This window comes from Plutella xylostella, chromosome 4, assembly GCF_932276165.1.
Source record: "Plutella xylostella chromosome 4, ilPluXylo3.1, whole genome shotgun sequence".
NCBI classification, from domain to species: domain Eukaryota; kingdom Metazoa; phylum Arthropoda; class Insecta; order Lepidoptera; family Plutellidae; genus Plutella; species Plutella xylostella.
This window is the reverse complement of record NC_063984.1, coordinates 4508926-4529872: the sequence shown is the minus strand read 5'-3', so window position 1 is coordinate 4529872 and position 20947 is coordinate 4508926. Positions and strand designations below refer to the sequence as shown.

The following is a 20947-nucleotide window of genomic DNA, read 5'->3' as shown; positions in this document are numbered from 1 at the left end:
GCTTATTATTATTTCCTTGTGAAATGGTGGTAGAGTAATATTATGACTTTTGACAAGTAATTCTAATATTCTACGTCGAAAAAATAAACGATTTCATACTGTGCAAAATGTGTAGGTACACAGTAGGGATGTCTCGGTTCCGTAACTCAGAAATATAATTTGTGTTGATATGACTGAAAGAAGTAACTATATAGTTAACTGTACTTATATATAGCATAATACGTAATATTTTGTATATTGGATAATAAAATACTTGGGTTATCAATTAATCAATTATTGATGGTTTAAGTAGGTAGGTAGGTGTACCTCTTGTGTACCTATATTTGAAGTGTAAAAATGCTCTAACTCAAGAGTAGGAAAATATCGAAGCTTACGATAAATATTTATATACCTAAGTACTTGTCTTCTAAGGTAATGCACCCAGCCCCGATAAAGAACTTGAGTCAATGTCATGGTTGAAATTAATAATCTGATATGAAAACTAAGGCAAATAAATACATTCAAAATGGTTGGCAAATTTTGTACTTACCTATAAATCATTCAGTTTATGAGGCCTTTATCTCGACTGCCAATCGTTGGATTGTGTTTCAAATCCCACCAGTCACGAGACTTAATGATAACCCAACTAACACCGTAGCGTTAAAAAAACTCTCATATAACTTGTATAATGGTTCCATTCGAAAATTAAAGTGTTAAGACATAGCTGTATAAGGGTGTAGGAGAGTGCTCTAACTCACTTATAACCACGAAAGAGGCCCACGATTTTGAGAGTAAAGGCTTTAGAAAGTCTGTAAAACGGTGTCATTGAAGTGTTTAAGTTATAGAAAGCCTGTAGTACGGTGTCATTGAAGTGCTAAAGTTACTATTGAAGAGCGTTTAATCACTCTCAGCTAGAACTTTTGTCGGTATAGTTGTAGTTGTAGAATGGTTATTTGACTCCCTGACTCTTATTTGTTTGGTAAAAAAGGGTTAAGTGAGTATGTTACCGTTCTTCGAATACACTTTTACCATACAAGTTCTATGTCTTTGAAAATAATAGTGTCAACAGTAATCATACGCGACAGTATTAGAGTGACAGTATTGATTAATACTAAATAACAGTAAATATAATATATTAACATGACTTAACATGTTTTGTGAATTGAAAATAATATGCCATTGTAATTTTACTGTAATGTATACCATATTTTCCACCTCAATTTTTATGCGCTCCGAATTTATTAAGGATTTCAAATGAAACATAAGTAAATATAAAATAGACGACTCAATTTTGTATTTTATTGTATCCTTGCTGTATGTCCATTAGTTTCATAAATCGATTGGCATGACTGGAATAACAAAATTCACATAAATAAGTAAGTATTTTAAAGCAAAATATTGTTTATCCCAGCAATTTATAGGTTAGGTCGCCAATGCAAATGGCGAACTTACATTTAAGACATATAGACTCACCTAAGTCATCTATTACACTTTTTGAAATAGAACACCCTTAGCCAAGGGTATTATGCAGTCTTAGTCGATCCGCACACTCTTGCTTAACACCGTTACTTTTACAGTCTACTTGCCTAACGCAATAAGCGTAAGTTAAGTTAACCTTAAAGATTAAAACTGCATTGTTGAGTTTTCCAACACTGTAAGAATCTTGTCTTACTGCACTCTTGACAAAATCTCTTTTATAACCAATTCCTGCAGCCTAAAGTCAATATGACACCTAAAGATTTATATGAGTATTAAAGGAAACCACTTAACAACCATAAGTGTTAACAGGTGTCAGTGAGCACTTTTGTATAGCTTTAGGTTCTAGAAACAGTTTAAACCTATAACATCTTAATTATAATTGCTTTGACTAATACCATTTTAACACTTAAACCTGCTGTTAACACTAATTTCATTTTTTAACTCATCTTTATCGCTTTATGTTAGAACTGAGATAATTATAACACAGTTATACAGGTTAAAGTTATAAAAATAGCTGTAACTGAGGGTAAAATGTTTGTTGGGAACTTAGTCACAATCGCAAACCTCATAGGTACCTCATAGTACCTATCTATAGCATTAGGCTGCATACTAATCATCATCAGCTAGCAATATTCTGACCCCAGTCTTACCCAATCAGCCTATACCGGCTACTTGTCTAAGGCCACGATGCCCACGATACACATTTTTGTAGTAAATAATCCTAATAGATTTCTTGGGATCAATGAAACTAGGATTGTTTGCAGATGCTAAAAGAAGGCAAGCATGACTCCTACCTAAGTAGTTACCTATTTACTTTTGACGGACTAGAAAAATGTTATTTGCACCTTATCTTCGACTTATCTCCACAATCTACACACCCAACGGCTGCACTCAAGACGAATGGATGTTAGCTGATTACCTGAAGTCCGAAGAATGATATGCATGCTGTCGGCACCGTTCATGCCACATTTATACCACATGTATTAGCTCTCTTCAGTCTTGCTGGCTTACTCGTCCCAATGTGTCATGATTATCTAGCTAGAGTACGAGAGTGATGGAACATGCAGACTTTGCAGAGTGCTTCGTAGACTAGATTCATTGTATAGAAATTCACTCTAGTGCGTCCACTTCATCGGCATTGCCGATGCCGTTTCTCCATATATTAATACAAAACCGTTCGGTCCGATACGTACGATATCCATAGGTCGACGCTTGGGCACTATCAAAATGGGACTGACCTTTATTGACTGACAATTAGGATTCTCAAATTGAATTCCGTCATAACTAAAGAACCTATATACTTGTTATTTGAACAGTTGGTTATTTGGCCATGGTATGATTTACTTTAATGATTAACCTACTTATAAATTATCATCATTACCAAACAACCGTCCACCGCTGGACATAGGCTAATCTGAATTAAATTATTTTATATACATACTTAAGTATATTTATGTAGTTTAATGTTTTTTCATTTTGCATATAGCAGAGTAGCTTGAAACTTACTCATAAGGTATTATCAGATGCAAGTTTAAATGTTTTTCAGAGTAAACATAAGTTCAGTTTTCTTACGTGGGCAATAATTTATAAAATATTATACCCGCATCTGTACAAATAAAGGAGAGCATACTGTATGAAATGTATGAAATTTAACGTTAGTAATTAATTAAAACATTCGATATTCTTACCGTTTTATTAGGTAAATTATTAAGATTAACGCTACACTTATATTACAATTCACCTAATTGCATAGGAATATTGTCAATGCGTTATTGACGGAATGTGTGTACTACAGTCATAGACAACCATTAGCAAGTATGGACCACAGTAACAGATCACGTTTCCATTACGCTAAAAGCAGAAGCGGTCAGTAAAATAAATATCGACTTAAATTACGAAGATCCAACAGAGATTGAGTGTAAAAAAAAACAAACGTCAAAGCACAGCCAGTACAAAAGATGTTCTATAACATCATAAGTCCTTAGCGTCTTCGGGGACGCACAGGAACAGCTTCGAACATGTCGTCGTGAACGAGTTGCAGGCGTGGTCGAGCCAGGCCGGCTTGTTCTGCCATTTGATAAATACTCCGTACACGGGAACGCCCAACACTATAAACAGGATCCCAATTCCCAATTCCACCGGATGGGTGAAGCACGAGAGGACGACCAGGAATATGCAGATGATGGAGAAGGCAATGGGCAACACGAGGCTGACTCGTATGGGCCGCACGAGGTCGGGGCGCGAGTACCGCATCCACAGCAGGCCGCTGACGGAGCAGAGCGTGAACAGCGCCTCCACCGCCGTCACGCACACAATCAGGGACTCCACGTTGTTGGACATCAGCAGCAGAAGTGTCACCAGGCACTGGAACAAGGAAAAAACATTTATTTTGGGCTGTTTGTAGGTCCCTATAGATAGTATGGCTCATTTTAGACCTAGTAGTCCCTTTAACTTGATACGAGTAAAATACCATAATCATCATTAGCTCGTAATCGCCCGCTGCAGGACATAGGTCTCTCCGTAAGAGCACATATCCAGTGAATATTATGGGTACTAAATAACAGAAACCATTTTGCCTCTCAAGGCAAAAAGGAGGTTTATGTGTTTAGGTACTGGTATTATAGAAGTATGTTTATGCCTGTTTCCTATATCTCTGAAAATTTCTTAGATGAGGTACATACTATGCGTTTAATCACTAGAAGCATCTAATTATGTTATACGCTATTTAGACTGGTAGGCACCCTGTAGTGGTTGGATCAGGAAGAACGAAGATAGAGTGCTGAAGCGCTATTGGAAATATGTCTATGTTGAGCAGCGGCCGATTACGGGCCGATGATGATGTTTAGATTTTTTTCCCTCTTTATAAATGGCATTTTATAAACTGCTTGGGCTAATATTTTCAATTTTCATAATTAACCTGTTTTTTTGTAATTAATACTATAAATGTTTCAGTAACATATAGACTCGCACCCAATGTCTTAACAGGCTTAAGGCTGAGTTCCCAGTAGGCAAACTTTTCGGCGAAGCGGTTTAGTATGCTACATGCGGAGTGTTCATTTTGACCTTACTCTACGCAATTTGCAGAATTACGACGACGTTAGACGTATCAAATAGTTCATCAACTGGGAACGCAGTCTTACCTGACTATTTTACTACTTCTATAGGTACTTATGTATGTTTTACATTGATACTCGTATGCATAGAACAACGCGGACTCGGACCAATCTGATTATACGTACACATATTTTTCAGATGTACGTACTACAGCAATAAAAACTAATCACTGTATCAACTGCTACCAAGCTCCTACTCATTAAAATTATCCATAAGCTAACACAATACACAACACATGCAATCAAACACACAACTCTGACATGAATACTTACCATGAAAATCAAAGATGGCACCGGAGTGAGCCGCTTGACATCAATGAGCGAGATAGCCAATGGGAGGTGTCCATTCCGGGCGCCAACGAAGAACAATCTAGAAGACGCGTAGATCGCCCCGTTCAATGACCCGAAGGTGCATAAAGCGACAAACAGGGGCATGATCCAGGACATGACTCCGAGGATTTTCTCGCTGAACGTGACGGCGACGGCCTCGGAAGACCGGATCTCGTCATTGGTCAGAACGGCGAAGTATGCCACATTTGTGAGTGCGTAGACCAGGGTCACTACTGGCATGGAGATGCAGATCGCTCGTGGTAGGTTCCTGGATTACAATGAGATTGTTTCAGTGCAATGTTTGAATAGGTTTTCTTATCGTCAGTTTATATGTAAATATGAATAAGCGCAACCTTAAAATTCAGTCATAAAGTAATTTCACAAGCGGGTACTGATAACAACTAAGTATAACAAATTAACTAATGATGTAACAATAAAACTGAGCTACATGGTACTTGAGGAATCAGGTCATTTACATGTATGATGTTAAAATGACCTGATTTCCTGTGCATTATACTATTACCAAATAATGCACCTTCATAGCGAATATGGGATTCTCGTAAGAAGGTCCTTCACTATATTGTTCCCACGCAGGCAAAAAATTGTCAGGCAATACCGTATAACAGACGTCTAAGCTTGTCGTTTCAGAGGGTCGGACAGCGGGACCCCACATTTACATGCTCAGCATCCATCCCAATGCAAAATAAACGAAATATTTTTGTCTTCGCTTTTTTAACTAACTAATCAATTAAAACAAAACAAAGCAGTACTAATCACCTGTAAGGCTCCTTCAGCTCTTCAGTGACGAAGTTCAGATAATTCCATCCAGAATACGAGAACAGTCCCGTGTAGAATGCAATAGCGATGGCGCTCGGCGAAGTATTCGTCCCCGTCATCATAGACTGAAGGTTCTCCGTGTGTCCTGAGAACAGGTACCAGAGACTGGCGAAGAAGGTCACCAGGAGAGCCAGGATCTTGGCCAAGGTGAAGGAATCTTGCAGACGTGTCACCCATTTCACGTTGTAGCAGTTTATGAGGGTTAGGAGACCTGGAATGAGAAGATAGGTGTTGCTGTAATGTGTGTGAATGTAACTGTGAGATATCGTAGTCGGAAGGCGGTAGAACGAATTGGTAAAGGGTAAATTTAAAGGTTATGACAAGAAGAGGTAAGCTGGAGCGCAGGAATAGTAAGAAAGTGTAGCAAAACAATGGAAAGATACCTAAAAATTAAGTTCCACGCTATGTACCTATGCAATAAGTATATTTAGGTTATTTTACAGCTATAAACTCAAATTACTTTAGGTAAGTCATTATCACATTTTATAATCTACTTTTAACATCGTGATAACAGATTTATTTTAAACCTATCTGCGAAATAATAGTAGCATCTACTAAAGCATTACTCCGGGAATAGATTACGCATTCTCAAGATCACGCACCCCGCTGATGATGATGTTTGAACATTTGGTGTCACATAAACTTAACATAATAGGTTATTCTATTCTTGTCATTGCAGTACCGTAGTTTTATAGCTAGTTACTTCCTACGCATCAATGGGCAGCTAGATCCTAATACCTAACCGTGGAAGCAAAATAAATAATAAAATAATAATGTTCGGTATTAAATAGTTATTACGCGTTCCTAACAGGCCCTTTCTCTTTGAAAAGAGAAGGACGGCGGCAAAAAATTCCTGACTACCTATTCAAAATCACGTTTAGTACTTAATACTTATAGTTACTATTTCAATTGATATCTTTACTGTATTTGTCTCACAGTATCGCGATTTCTCTTTAACTAGAGAGAGTAAAATATATACCTAAACTAATAATCTATAAATTCTCTAGCAGGTTTCTTTCAGGTCAGTTTGTGAGGTTTTACCTTCACTTCCAGTTTAGCTGAGTGGATTATAACTAGAAACTGTCAGTCATGTAGGTACTTCTAGTACCTACCTACCTAGTCACATCTGTTCTAACTAGGTTAGCAGGCTTTCAATACGATATTTTATTCGGATCCGGGCAGACGCGTTAACACACGTGGTGATTAAGTGCCCTTACATGCGCATTCGCCAAGATAATTCCGCACAAGAGTGTCGGACGATGCGGGAGGAAGCACTCATTATGCTGTCAGGCGCAATCAGGCCGCGCCTGCGCAGTCGACGAGACACCAAGACTCTAACCCGGCTGTAGTACTATAGCCAACATACTACGACCTCCAAATGTATCAACAAACTGCGAAATGCTGATCAAAAAAGGTCGGCATTGTGTCGTAATTTAAATCAATCTAGAAACGCGACAGTGGTACCCTGTGGTAGGAAGATAGGTCGCGTTGGTGTACGCCCGATATATCAACCTGCCATTGTGGAGGGCTTAAGCTAAATTGGGTGATTGCTGTTGATGTGATGGACACACGGTAGCCGACAAGGCAAGGGTTAAAGAACTACAAGCGTAAACGAATTTAGCTAAGACTGATATAAGTGTAGAGGCAGAGATGCTTGGTTCAGACTTCGCAATAAATATTTTTTTAAGTATTAAAAGTAAAGACTCTTCTGAAATTATGGAATAAAATAGAGTCTTCTTAGGTACGAGTAGTTCGCATTAAAGATATCCAAAATGACAAGTCGTTTTAGGATAAGAAAAGTATGTAAGTAAATACTTTAAAGATAAAAGAGCGATAATTAACTCATTTTACAGTCCAACAATTTTAAGTGTATCTTATTATGCCTTTAGGGTTCATGCACTCAGCTAGGTAATTAGAGAGTTTTATCACTGGAGTAGATATATAACTTTCACTAATAACTCTAAAAAAATGTATTAACAAATTAACTACATTTACAGAAATAATCCAAGTAAAAAATGTACATAATTTTATTTTTACACTTTTTACATTCCTTCTAATTAGCCACAGCTTTCAAAGACCCTAAAACTTTTAAAAGGTGCAGCAGGAAGGTTATTTGGTCAATGCACACCTGACCAGCAAGAATCCAAAATATGATTTCTAGAAACATAATTATTATGTCGAACATGCAATGAAAGTTAGTAAAACGGAACCTACATTATTGCCAAACGGCACATGGTTATGAATGTAAAAAGTGTTAAAATAAAAATATGAAAATTTACAGCACGCACTTACAGTTTCGCACAAGTTTTTGATTGACGCATTTCTAAATTAAAACAGGTGTCTATTACTAAAGTATGTACAATGTAAGGAATTTAGCACTTCTCATTGTTACAAAACATCGCATACCTATTTAGGAAGTTAGGAATGCTAATTCAATCTTTCCGAGAATACCGCATGCCGTAAAAGGTACGGCACGTTATTAGAAATTCGCCAATGCAAATAAAACTGCTGTATAATAATCTTATCGGATTCCCATAAAGCAAGAGCCCTCCTTACAGCGAAGGCCATTTCCCCGAAATTCTCCCCTTCATGGAACCAGTCTCGGCATAAATCAACGACCGGTTTCCAAGGGGTAATGACAATGCGCACGAATAATTCAAAAGCCGGCAAGTACCATAAATTGCTGTTCATAATAACTCCAGCCGATCGCAAAAAGAAGACCGAAATTATTGTACCTTTCTCGGAATGGCGTGACAGGGAACTTAAAGTGGGTATGATGCAAGATGAAATTGAAATTGCTATGCAAATTTATTTAATGGGAATTAAGATAGGAATAAAAAGCATGCATTCGGCCGCGGCATCGGTTTGTATGCGAGCTAAAGGCGCCGGGGTCGAATCTTGGCCGGGGCAGATATTTGATTAAACAGGTTTATTTGAACTCGGGTGTTCAATGAGTAGTGTGCCCGAAGTATGGCAATAGGCCCGCACCTTTTACATAGAGACTTAACATGAAGCTGGCGTTAAGCCAAGTGGATGAAGCTAAGCACCACTCGCAGTTCCGAATACCTACCTACATCCTACACCTTGAAAGAAACATTAGAGCAAGGCACTGTATTCAAAAACAAGTACCTACTTAATACTTAAGTATCATTATTATTTAACTATCTATTGCACAAACATAGGATATAACTAAGTGTACAAAAGGTGGGCTAAATGCTAAAAGCATTTTCTACCAGACAACCTACAGGAGGTACACGATAACTAATAAAAAGGTGCACTTACAAGTGATAAAAGCAGCTATCAAACTGACGGCATCAGCGGGCGGCTCGCAGGCCGGCCAGAGCGGCTTGAGGATATTCTGCGCGAAGGTGAGCGCCGTGATGGCGTTGCCCGTCGGCACCAGGATGAACAGCGCCACCCACAGGTACAGGAACGAGGGTAGGGCGCCGAACGCCTCGCCGATGTACGCGTAGTCGCCGCCCGACTTCGGGATCATTGTGCCTGCGGGTGGTGTGGAATAGAATAGAATACTAGAATACAGCAGGGCGATCACGAAAAATATAGAATCGAATGCGAGTGCGACTAGTGTCCACTTGACAGCACTTTCGAACACTTTTTACCTATAAAATTGACAGTTGTCGCACTCGCATTCGATTCTATACGTTAGCTCTGTTTTTCGTGATCGCCCTGCAGTACTCTTTATTTTGAACAATTAAAGTTAATAATATTACAAAATGACAACTATAAATAAAGTAGTGCAAAAACCGACTTCAAAAAACCACTAAAATGTAAGAAATAATTTAAGGTTTACACAAATTCTACTCGTATGTGACAGTACAAATATACCTAAGCAGGAACTGTTCTTTTTTGATGTTGGTGCGGTGACAAAGTAATCTGAAGAAATATGGCACCAACTTCAAAAAAGAACAGTTCCTGCTTAGGTATATTTGTACTGTCACATACGAGTAGAATTTGTGTAAACCTTAAATTATTTCTTACATTTTAGTGGTTTTTTGAAGTCGGTTTTTTATTTTTTTTAATTATTATTTTATTTTATAGTTTTTAGTATATTTGCAATAATTTTCAATCAAAAGTAAGGTGCAAATGATACCAAAAAGTCCTACTAATCAATACGAATCATTCAAGCCTAAACACGAAGTAGTTGCTATATACCGTTGAGGAGTTCCCCTGACTGCCTTCCGTTTCCATCATCAGATCAGCTCAAGGTCACCATCATATTTTTTTGTTATAAGAACTATATTAACGTTCTAAATTTCATTAGAATCGGTTACTAGGTGCCCAAAATGGAAATTCATACCCTGTTTTTACCCCTTTACCCACCCTTGGGGGTGAACTAAAATTCTGAAAAAAAAATGGGACCACCTGGGAGCTCAATGCAATACAACAAAAAAAGAATTTTCAAAATCGGTCCATAAACGGCGGAGTAATCGGTGAACATACATAAAAAAAAATATAAAAAAAAAAAAAAAGATCCCGACGAATTGAGAACCTCCTCCTTTTTTTGAAGTCGGTTAAAAAGGCGGCCTTATTGCTTAAAGCTGTCTTCCAGACAACCTTGGGTGGAAGAGACAATTTTAATATAATTTATGGGTGTATGTGAGTTACAGTTACCGCGCCCTTATCGACGTCGAGAAATGTCACTATATCGCGATTTTCGTTAAACATGTTTCTAACTACTTTAATGTAAGTTTTTCTAGGTTACTAAATAATCTGTGCAACCTGGTCAGCTAGTATACTTAGACAGATTTATACAGCTAGTTGCGCTTGAAAAGGGTTTCGTGTAAGGTATCAGGGTAGAATTGTAGCGTAATTTAAGACCGGCCGAGGAAAGAGTGCTAATGCGCTCCCCGGCAACGCTGCAGCAGTGGATGTTGGACCGTATAGGTTGATGATGATTATTAACGGTTTGTGCGGGAAAAGTAACGTTAGGTACAAACTTTTTTACTGATATTAGTATCTATCTAAAATACTCGAAAAGGATTTTTTCTTTACTGTTTCCACATTAACCTAAAAGGAATTTCTATCAAAACTCAACAAAACATGAACAAATTCGACATGAATACGCACATAATAAATAAATACATTAACACGTGTAGCCTTGTCACACGAGCATAGTGACCTATGCATAGAAATAGATTTATTAGCACTCACCCAGCTCGGCGTAGCAGAGCGCCCCAATCATCGAGAGGAAACCGGACAGCACCCACACTAGCAGCGCCATGCCCTTGGAGCCCGAGTACTTGAGCGCCAGGCTCGGCGACACGAAGATGCCCGAGCCCACGATCACCCCCACGATGATCGCCACCCCGTTCATCAGACTCAACTCCTTCTTCAGGTGCACCCCCTCTCGAGACGCATCTTCCGCATTGTCCACTTCTTCACCACCCATATCCATCACCTTCGGCGTCAAGCCTTCCGTCGACGTCACTTTCGCCATTTTACTTATCAGTTATCAGTCACTAAGTAAACACAATTAGAATCTTCACTAAGTCACTATCAACGCTTCCATAAGAATCACCTGTTACGGCGCCCGCGCGATGAGGTTAGACCATACAAACATTGCATCACTACAGGCAGTGGAGGCGCGAAACACCACGTGTGAGACCTGATCACCATGGGATGTGGGTCAGACCGGCGGCTCCGACTGATAACCGCTCGCTAGCACAGTACGGTAAACTAGGTCTACACGTTGTTTGTTACTTTTCTTTTTTCCATTCATTAAATCTTCTAGTTAACGCGGAAGGTTAAAATATTCGTCACATTTAAATGTTCCACTTAATGTTCAGCGGTAGGTGAAGCGGAACTGGGGTTTTGATAAGAATGTGGTTACCGCGAATTATTATTAGGCACCTATCCTGTATGTGAGGAGGTCCAAGTAGTCGGGAACGGTGTAGTACGCCGGGTGCGATGTCTGTGCGTGCGCGGGGGTACGTCGCGAGCGCTCCACGCGCTACTCCTCACTAGCAGGCGGCAACTGTTTCACACGCACTGGCCCGCCGCCGCCGCCGCCGCCGCCAGTCGTCTACCGCCGCCGCATGACTCAATGCACAAAAGGCCTGGGTAGAACCGGTCCGCAAGCGACTATCAACCTTGTCCCAACAGGCTATAGGCCAAAACGGCTTCCTGCACCAATTTGTAAAAACACAGAGCCAACTTTGTTCAAGTCGCTACTGCACAAGCTATCTCTGTCGTGTGTGCCGTGTTCAATTTAACACGTGCGCATTTGGCATTAATAAATATGAGATTTATATTATTCACCAAAATAATTCCACGAGTTAACACATAGTAATCTGTTGTATCAGGCAATAAAGACATAATAGAAGACGAATTGTACTCCTTTTCATACAGGATGTGAGTAATTTGAAAGCTGTGGGCATGTCAGCACGCCCGCCGGCCGGGGTGAATGACTTGCGTGTGTTTCTTATGTTTTTTTTCGATCCAGGAAGCATTTCGGGATTTCTGTACTGGGATGCACCAAAAACGAGTCTCTTGCAGAAAAAAAAGAACTGAGTCCTTAAATTATTACATTTAGTGTGTCCCTCACAATATCTAGTAAAATAATAATAGTGCTAGGGGAAAATAGAAAAGAAACATAAGTAATTAGTAAAAATAATATTTAGTCATTATCTTTAATAGGGTCGTATTTAAATATCCTCGCACTGCCATCATCAGATGATGTGAGGATAATATTTTCCTTTTCATTGTAACATAAATCAAGTATCTCTGACCTATGTCCTGTTAGCATAAGTTTCCTTTCTCCGGTCCTTCCCTCGTACAGCCTGACTGAGCCGTCTAGACAGCCAGTGACTAGGTGGTTTTTGATCCAGAATATCTTGGTGACTCCGGCGGCTGCGTCGTCAGTTGTTTTGGCGCAGTCGTGGCGCATCATCCGCCGAGCTGCGTCCCAAATGTTAACCGCTCCATTCAATGTGCCTGCAACATTCACAATGTTATTCAGATGTTATCAGAAATATGAGTCTTATCAGTTAATTACAACATTTATTTTATTTGTTCCTTAACATATTTTGCTTTAACATACAAAAATTAAGTAATAAACTTTATGTATTAAATGTTGGTTATTTACCTAGTGCAAAGAATCCAAGCTGTACATCTTTGGAGAAAGATATGGCCTCCATATCATTTTCTCCTTCTATTTGTCCCACCACTTTTCCAGTTGATGAAGTTGTAAGAACCACAGTGCCTGTGAACATATAAAAATTATTGAAATGAAGGGTTTTGGCTTGTACATTTATAGAGTGACTTGCACTAAATATTTAAATGAAATTAAATCTAGTGCTTTCCGGCTTTTACAGTATACTGACTGAGCAGGACATCAAAACATTTAAATTTACCCTAAATGTAAAATGTACAAACATTAAATTCGTAAAAACTTCATTATTATTAACATACCATCAGAAGACACAGACACCATAAGGTTGTTGTCAGGGTGTATGTCCACAGCTGTGACCCTCCCAGGGTGCACTCCAGCTGGCACTTGTTGTAGCACAGCTGATGACTTCAGATCCCACACCTTCACCACACCATCCTCATAGCCAGAACACAGGCGCACCCCATCAGGAAACAACTGCAAAGTTAATTAGCATTAATATTGCACAACCATTTGCAATACAAGAAGTAAAATAGAAATGAGAAAAACATTAAAATATAAAATTACCTTTCCACATTCTGTCCTAGAGTGATGGCCTTGCAAAACTTTAGTGTCACCTGATGGTATTTTAAACACATAAATATCTCCTGAAACAGCTCCACAAATGAGAACCCTGGCTCCAAAGTGCCATAAACCCCAACTCAGGTCCTCAGCTTCATATTCAAAAGCTACAGTCCATGGCCCTTGATGACTCTCCCCTTCAGCTGGACACTTCCACACTTTGATTAGCCCAACCATGTCAACTGTAGCTAGATAGCAGCCATCAAAGCTGAAGCCAACAAAGATAACAGAGTCCTTATGTCCAGTACATTCCATGACAAGCTGCCCAGTCTCCACAGACCAGACATATGCTTTGTCGTCTTCGCCGCCAGTGGCAGCGACCTTTCCAGAAGGATGTAGATCACAGCAGAAGACTGAGCCAGTGTGTTTGGTGAAGACTACAGCGGCGTGGTCCTCCGGTGGCTCAGCGTCTTCTTCTTGCTCCATGATGCCGTCCATGCCCTCGTCCTGCAGGTCCTCCAGGTCGATCTCCTCCACTTCCTCGTAGTACAGCATGCCATCCTCGTCCTCCATACCGGCGATGTCGTCGCCGTGTAAAGATGAAGGAGGGGTGTCTTGTTGGTTATATTTCATTTTGTACTGTAACGGAATAGGGTTAGGGTTAGCACAGCACTTTTGTGGTATGAACAGGGGTCACGTTAGAAATTTATTGAAGTTTATCAATGAACTCAGATCAAAAGTAAAGTTGATAAGAACTTACATTTTTAGGGCTTAAAGAATAGAAATATTAATTAATTCAGCAGTTGTGCTGGAGTGATACACCTCTTGACGTGTTTATTTAACAGTATAAGTTAATAAACAAGTTCATATAATTAGAATTTTCTTTTCAACTTTTTACACAACAGAAACACATGTTGAAATTTTTACATTTAAATGACATTGACAGTTTAGTGAGTAAGATTTGACAGTATGACGCATCTGCTACCTATTTAAATGTTGTTTTTTGGTTCTGTGATTCATTTTATTTTATTAATAATCATATACTTAATAATGAATAATGATTATCCAGAGGTGTATTGTTTAAAAGAGCTTTAATTGGTAGTTGAACCACTTCCTAAAAGGGTCTCGTTAATCAAAACACACATTAAACAATAGATTCGACGGAACGGGTCTCATAGCACTAACAGAGTTCAACAGATTGGACGGACCCTTGTCAGTGTCAGTCACTGGGTACAAAACGTCAAAATATACTAAATTGTATTTTTTGAGGTTAAGTTTCATTTTATTGAACACTACACTATAAAATTGTAATTTTATGAAAAAATGGCCAGTATACCAAAAGGTATAATTTTATTAAACTTCAGCTTTTAAACCTGCCTTCCTATATTATGAAATAACAAACGTATTGCTTTTTTTCAGTACTGTTACAGACAAGAAACCCTATATTCTTATCCAAACGATTTCGTGGAAAAATAAACATTCAGAAGCCAAGACCAGCTCATTATGATAAACAACTTCTTCTCGACTTGACACAACCTGTTTATCGTACCCCCAAACACGAGAAAACGGAAATTTCTCTGTGCACTAAAGGAGTATCTAAATGGAATAAAGCAGAGATTGATAACCCCTTTGAGAGAATATTAGCAAAGGAATGCTTAGATTGGTTTAATACATCCAAAATGGTTGTGTTTCTGCACATGAACTCCATAAATATGGAGGATAAACTCCCAATCTATGCGTCACTGAAAAGAAACAAAATGACAATGAGAAGATACGGCAAAAAAATCATAAGTATGGCGACAACTGGCACCCGTTATGAAGCTGTTCAGCATTTGTTTGTGTCCCAACAAGAACTTATATTTGGGCAACCAGAGGATATTGGTAAATTGCTGAAAATTTTGAAGAAAGCTCCACAAATGGTTGTCTTAGGTAATTTTACTATAATTTTAACATTTATGTACTTATGTATAACATGTATGCAGCAATGTTTGTATATCATGACCACTGCCATTACTACCTAAAATAACATGTTAAACATTTATTTTCAGTGGGTATCATAGAAGACAGGTTGATGTCAAAGAATGAGCTGATGGAATTCAGTCAGCTACCGAATATTGATGTAGCCCGGAGTCAGCTGTGCTCTGTTCTACAGAGTGCGGGCTCCAGCATCGTGGGCCAGCTGCAGCAGAGCCAGCAGATGCTGGTGGGACACCTTGACAAACATGCCGAGATGCTCAGTGGATCCTCACAACAGGAGAAAAAAGATAAAGAATAGTACAAATATGGCTCGTTAAACATAAATTTATAGATTTCTAGTGTGTAATATTAGTCAAAATAAATATTGAAATAAAATGTAACAAGTATTTATTCATATTATTATAATATTAGAGTATCCTATTTACTTATCAAAGCAATAACATATGTTCATATTGTTATATTTTACTCTTCCAAACAATCACAAAATCTTTTAAAGACCTATAAACTATTCACGAGATCAAACAACTATAATACAGAGTAGGTATATTATGTATAAGGCACATCAGTTCATTTTATTACATTGAGCATTGAAATCACAATATTATGCATGCATTTAAGTAGTTTTGCATTTAAAATTGTATTAAAACTAGTTTTACTCTTAAAATAATATATGTACAGTCAATTTGTAGACATATTTTAGATATCTTTAGCACTTTGGTATGAAATCGCGATTCTTGACTAGATAGTGACCAAGATCAACTACTGATGAATATGACATGAAATGAAGCACATCTGGTAAGTTTTCTTTATAAATCTACCTACCTTTCAAATTAAACATATCCTATCCTACCTACCTATCTTTCCTGATTAAACTCGCTGTGGTAGGATACAGGCTACTCGCTTAGGTATTACATGTATTTACCGAGGTATATTTTTGGACCACCGCGTGAGCAATCAGGGTGCAGCGACGCGGCAGGCGGCGGCGGAGGCGAGCGCGGTGAGCGCGACCGCCGCCTCTACTTCATCCCGGCCGTGGCGGCTCCACGCCCCCCCGCGCGCCCCCTCCCGCACCCGCGGCGCTGCCTTCTTTCTCCCCTCTGCCCACCACGAGTAGTTCGTCTCACTCGGCTGGAACCTCGCCGCACTCTCCAGCCATTTGCTAAGAAGCAGCGGACTCGTCAGCTTAGCCCCGGATTCCTCGTTATTGTTATTAACCACCTGGTTTTCCTTCTTGCTTGAGGAGTCTGACTCCTGGAAGTCCTCATCAAGTGGTCCGGGGCTGCCCGGGGAGCCAGTGTCGACGTCGTCCAGGCTGGGGGCTCCGTGCTCGCTCCAGATGCTGTCTTCGGAGCAGATGCTGAACTGCTCCACGTTGCCCTGCGCGCGGTGGTTGTAGGTGCGGATCAGGTGGCCCCATGTCTGCTGGTTTCTCTCCTCGTTGACGTTTTTCAGCTTCCGCCGCCAGTTGGCGAACCAGTTGCATATCTGTAGCGGAATGCAGGTAAATTTAGTTTAGTTAGGGAGGATGGAACCTAATTATTCATTAGTGAGTAATTTTGTACACGGCTCGTACTTTATTATTTATAACATCGCGGACATCTCATTTATTTCCCTATTTCATATCTACAAGTTTCGGAATAGGTAGGTACGCACACCTAACCCATTATTTTAAATAACTACGGAAGCACCTTCGTAACTTAGCTTTTATAAACACCAATAGTTTCGGTTAGTAAATAGATAGGAACATAGATTACTAACTATGTAGTTATGTAGATTACTTATTTGTAAATTAAATGAAAGTTAACTGCGGTGTTATGTTAACACCAGCTCTACTTAATGTATGCTACCTACAACCTGCTCTGAAAATGATCCTAATTAATTGGATATAGCAAACACTTGGCCGAATGCCAATGACACGATAATGAAAGTAAAAAACATGATCTCTACCTACGTATGCACCTACAAGGGCTACAAGGTTTATTAATCGCCGGTTATTTCTTCATTAAAGTAATTCGCTTCTCTACTCAAGTTTTTATTTGAAATACCTGTCTTTAAGCAGGTATATTATATGGTCCGTTCCTTGACATTATAAACCAAGTTATGTATGTATCAATGGTAGGTAGAGCTCGCTGGATGAAGCCTCGATTTATCTAGATCGATAGGTACCACTTGGCCACTGTACTGCATGGGAAAATGCGTTATAATGGAGTTCAATGGCATGCATACTAATCTTATGGTCAAAGATGCTTATGGTGAAAGAAAACATACACGTAGATATGGTGAGGAAATCTACACAAATACATAGAGGTACCTACGGTAGGTCCACAATGCGATTTTCTAACCTACCCACGGGGAAAAGGCACAAGCGCAGGTTTGTATTGTAAAAAACTGAAAAAAACCTGAATGTAGGTGAGTCCGGTCTCGTGCGCCAGACACTTCTTCTCTTCCCGGTTCGGGTAGGGGTTCTCTCTCCGCCGCACCAGCCAGTCTTTCAGGTAACGCTTTATTTCAGGAGTGAACAGCCTCTTCTGAGGACGCTGCCCAGCTACTAAACTCCTCCTGAAAATGAAAGTTCGGTATTGTAAAAGATTCGCTAACTTTTGTTTTAAATCGGGATGGTTTAAACATAAAAGGGATATAAACTAATTATTTACGCTGACGCACAAAGAGTTTCAGGCAAAAATAATGAGTCATCCATCATGTAATTTTGTGAAGGTTATAATAATCTAAAACAATGTAACTCACCTCGTGTACCTGCGGTTCCGCACAGGTCTCAGTGTCTTCTCGGCGCCGCCGTCCTTAGCTGGGATCCCGGTCATGGCCTCCGCTTTCTGTGTTGACTTTTGCAGAATTGTCATCAGAATGCAGCTTTTGTTCTAATGACGTGTGAGCGCGTAATGAGCTAGGTCAGCGACATGCAGGCAGTGCCAGCACGTGCGAAGGGCACGCCAGGCCGACTCGACTCTTCCACTCGATACGCCGCGGGGGATGCTTGGGATCTATAAAAAAAATAAGGACATGATGACATAAATAGATCGAGTCTCGAACTTAGCACTGCACACTGTAATCAGTGTGAACTGTTAAAGAGTGCACTGCGGTCTGCTTTTGTGTCGATGTAACTGAAACATGGCGGTCGCATTCCTGTGTCCGATTTAGATGTTATTGGCTACCGATACCTTTCTATTGCGAAAATGAGAAAAATAGTTTTGAAACTCGAGACAGCAGCTGGACAAGTCTTGGTGAGTCGGTTAGGCTGCTTTCTTTGTTGAGCGTATTTTCAGCGAAAATGAAAAACATGTTTTATTATTTCACAAATACATATTTGTTTGCGCGATCGTGTTTATTTTGTTAAGATTAACATCATGTTAGTTTAAAATTAACGCCTGGTTAATTTTGTCTGTCTTGACTGTTTTCAGGAAGGCGACATACCTAATTTAGTGAAAGTATGAAACAGTGTTGGTGCACAATGAAAAACAACGTACCTGCGTTGCGGGAAAGCTCGGGGACACTGAAAATGGCGTCGAGCGAGGCGACGGCAGCGCCGCGGCGCGCGCGCATTGTCGCTGCAAATCCATGTTATTTCAGGACGGCCGACTCCCGCGATGTCTTGTGAAAACACAACACGAATCTAGGTGATGTTTCATGTTTTTTAAACGCATGTTTTTTGTGAAAGGTTGAGTCGCGTTAACGATATCGATAATGTATTTTTAAGTACAACATAACTATTTGAGTAGTTCATTTAAAATATTTAAATAATGCTATTTTTCATGAATAAGTAACGTACGTATACTTTTTGGAGTACTTAATTATTATCTGTTAGTAGATATATATAGGTACCTACTTATTTGAAATAATATATGCAGGATAGGTACCATTTATACTTTAACCAAATGAAAAATATCGACATGTCTGATTCTAGAGGTAGAGTTAAATTAACGTAAGTATAATGATGACCAATATCCTATGTAATTTTTCGTGCTGTTATCGGATTGATTGTTTCAGTGAAACATTCAGTGTACCTACCTATATTCCGCCTCACGAGTTCAACATTGTGGCAATTTATGGGCATCTTTCGTGAGTCGATGTATACTTATCTGAACTATACTATATTTTTTATTTATTTCTTTTAGCTTGTGATGATTGACAGCTGGCTGGTAAAGATTGGATCGCATCAAGTGGCATGCCTTGAGAAAAGCTATTTGCTGACGAGGAAAGCCTTCAGAATTGAAACTAGCATTTCATCGGAAAAAAATCTGGTAAGTAACTATAGATTTATATTGATGTAATTACAAAAAAAATGGTAGCAGTCATCAAATTTAGAATTTTAAGGATGTGGTAAAAGCGTATGAGGCGTCTTAATTACCTAGACTTCAGAATAAGTTTAAGATAACGTTACAAGTCGGTAAGTGTGGAATTAGGTATTTTAAGAAAACACAATAATGTCATGTCTGCTATGTGCAAAGTTTCAAAGTTTTATTTATGACGCCCCATTCGCTGTTACAGCTGCCTTGCAATTAAATAAATTTAAATTACTTAGATAACTGCTAGCTTTTATAATTTTCATACTATTTTGGATGATGTTACATGAACAGATAGCTCGTTTTCTAAAAGCGTGTCTTCTATTTCACGTAGACTCGCGCTACACATACCTAAATAGGCTAGGTAGAAAAAAGAACACTTAGGTAACTGGTTTCAGTCAGGAAATCTTCCGTTCCACGTAGACAATCGGTGAATAGTGGACAGGTAGGTAGGACCACTGTCTGGAGTCTAGACAGAACGAAGGAAAATTTCTTGATTTGGCGTACGGAATTTTATTTCCATGAAGGTACCTACCTATGTTATTATTATTAACTAGACTGTCTAGACTATTAAATTAGCAGCTACTTATCTACCGATTAGTTTATTCTCGATTTGATATTTTTTTTATTATTATATATTTTTTATATTGTATTGTTTACTTGTATCGAGTGGCTTGAAAGAATGCTCTTGTTCGAGCTGTGTGTTCGTTTGCAAGATCTAAATCACTTTGAGCGAATTTAAGGTGAATATGTATGGGGCTGACTGTTGACTCGTAACTAACACTACAGTCTACAGCTGGAATAGGGTTGTTAGCATGTTAAGCATAACGACAATGGGGTATATAGCTTCCAAGGTATGAAAACCAAAATTATACTAAGTCCGTATTTTAAAGTATTAAAAAGTAGCACACACGGTTTTTTGCCTTTTTTAAATAATCCACTCTACATTTAGTTAAAGTGAGTTAGTGTTTAGTGGTGGGGGCCAGTATGACGTCACATCTTCACGTTAGACTTATGGCACCCCTCTTTTTTCCTCGGGGGTTCAATGTATTAATTGTATCCAAAGTTAGAGTTAGAGTAGGAGCGTGCTGAGGTCAGGATTAAAGTTAGGGTTGAACTTTCGTGCACCTCACTTTTTAGTAGTTAACTATACCTACTGAAATATTATTTTCACGAATTTCCTTGTATTTAGAATGACGAGCTGTGTTACCCAGTTTCGAGTTAAGTATCAGATATAAAACAAA

General features: G+C 39.1%; 4 protein-coding genes across 4 annotated transcripts; 1 reads left to right on the top strand and 3 right to left on the bottom strand.

Moving 5' to 3' along the window:
* Positions 1-3137: 3137 nt before the first annotated feature.
* LOC105385891 (large neutral amino acids transporter small subunit 1) lies at positions 3138-12256 on the bottom strand. Its single transcript, XM_011556339.3, has 5 exons — positions 10911-12256; positions 9021-9239; positions 5679-5949; positions 4845-5169; positions 3138-3822 (listed from the first exon to the last, which is right to left on the bottom strand). The coding sequence occupies exons 1-5, from the start codon at positions 11194-11196 to the stop codon at positions 3430-3432; spliced, it is 1494 nt and encodes a 497-aa protein (XP_011554641.3). The 5' UTR covers positions 11197-12256; the 3' UTR covers positions 3138-3429.
* Positions 12257-12359: 103 nt separating this feature from the next.
* LOC105385911 (angio-associated migratory cell protein) lies at positions 12360-14368 on the bottom strand. Its single transcript, XM_038121353.2, has 5 exons — positions 14189-14368; positions 13435-14067; positions 13170-13344; positions 12844-12960; positions 12360-12692 (listed from the first exon to the last, which is right to left on the bottom strand). The coding sequence occupies exons 2-5, from the start codon at positions 14059-14061 to the stop codon at positions 12376-12378; spliced, it is 1236 nt and encodes a 411-aa protein (XP_037977281.2). The 5' UTR covers positions 14062-14067; positions 14189-14368; the 3' UTR covers positions 12360-12375.
* Positions 14369-14708: 340 nt separating this feature from the next.
* LOC105385890 (39S ribosomal protein L10, mitochondrial) lies at positions 14709-15760 on the top strand. Its single transcript, XM_011556338.3, has 3 exons — positions 14709-14770; positions 14848-15357; positions 15477-15760. The coding sequence occupies exons 1-3, from the start codon at positions 14752-14754 to the stop codon at positions 15701-15703; spliced, it is 756 nt and encodes a 251-aa protein (XP_011554640.3). The 5' UTR covers positions 14709-14751; the 3' UTR covers positions 15704-15760.
* A 15-nt stretch (positions 15761-15775) lies between these two features.
* LOC105385888 (homeobox protein Mohawk) lies at positions 15776-19059 on the bottom strand. The gene is made up of 4 exons (XM_011556336.3): positions 18888-19059; positions 18151-18404; positions 17805-17964; positions 15776-16890 (listed from the first exon to the last, which is right to left on the bottom strand). The coding sequence occupies exons 2-4, from the start codon at positions 18261-18263 to the stop codon at positions 16360-16362; spliced, it is 804 nt and encodes a 267-aa protein (XP_011554638.3). The 5' UTR covers positions 18264-18404; positions 18888-19059; the 3' UTR covers positions 15776-16359.
* Between the last annotated feature and the right edge of the window lie 1888 nt (positions 19060-20947).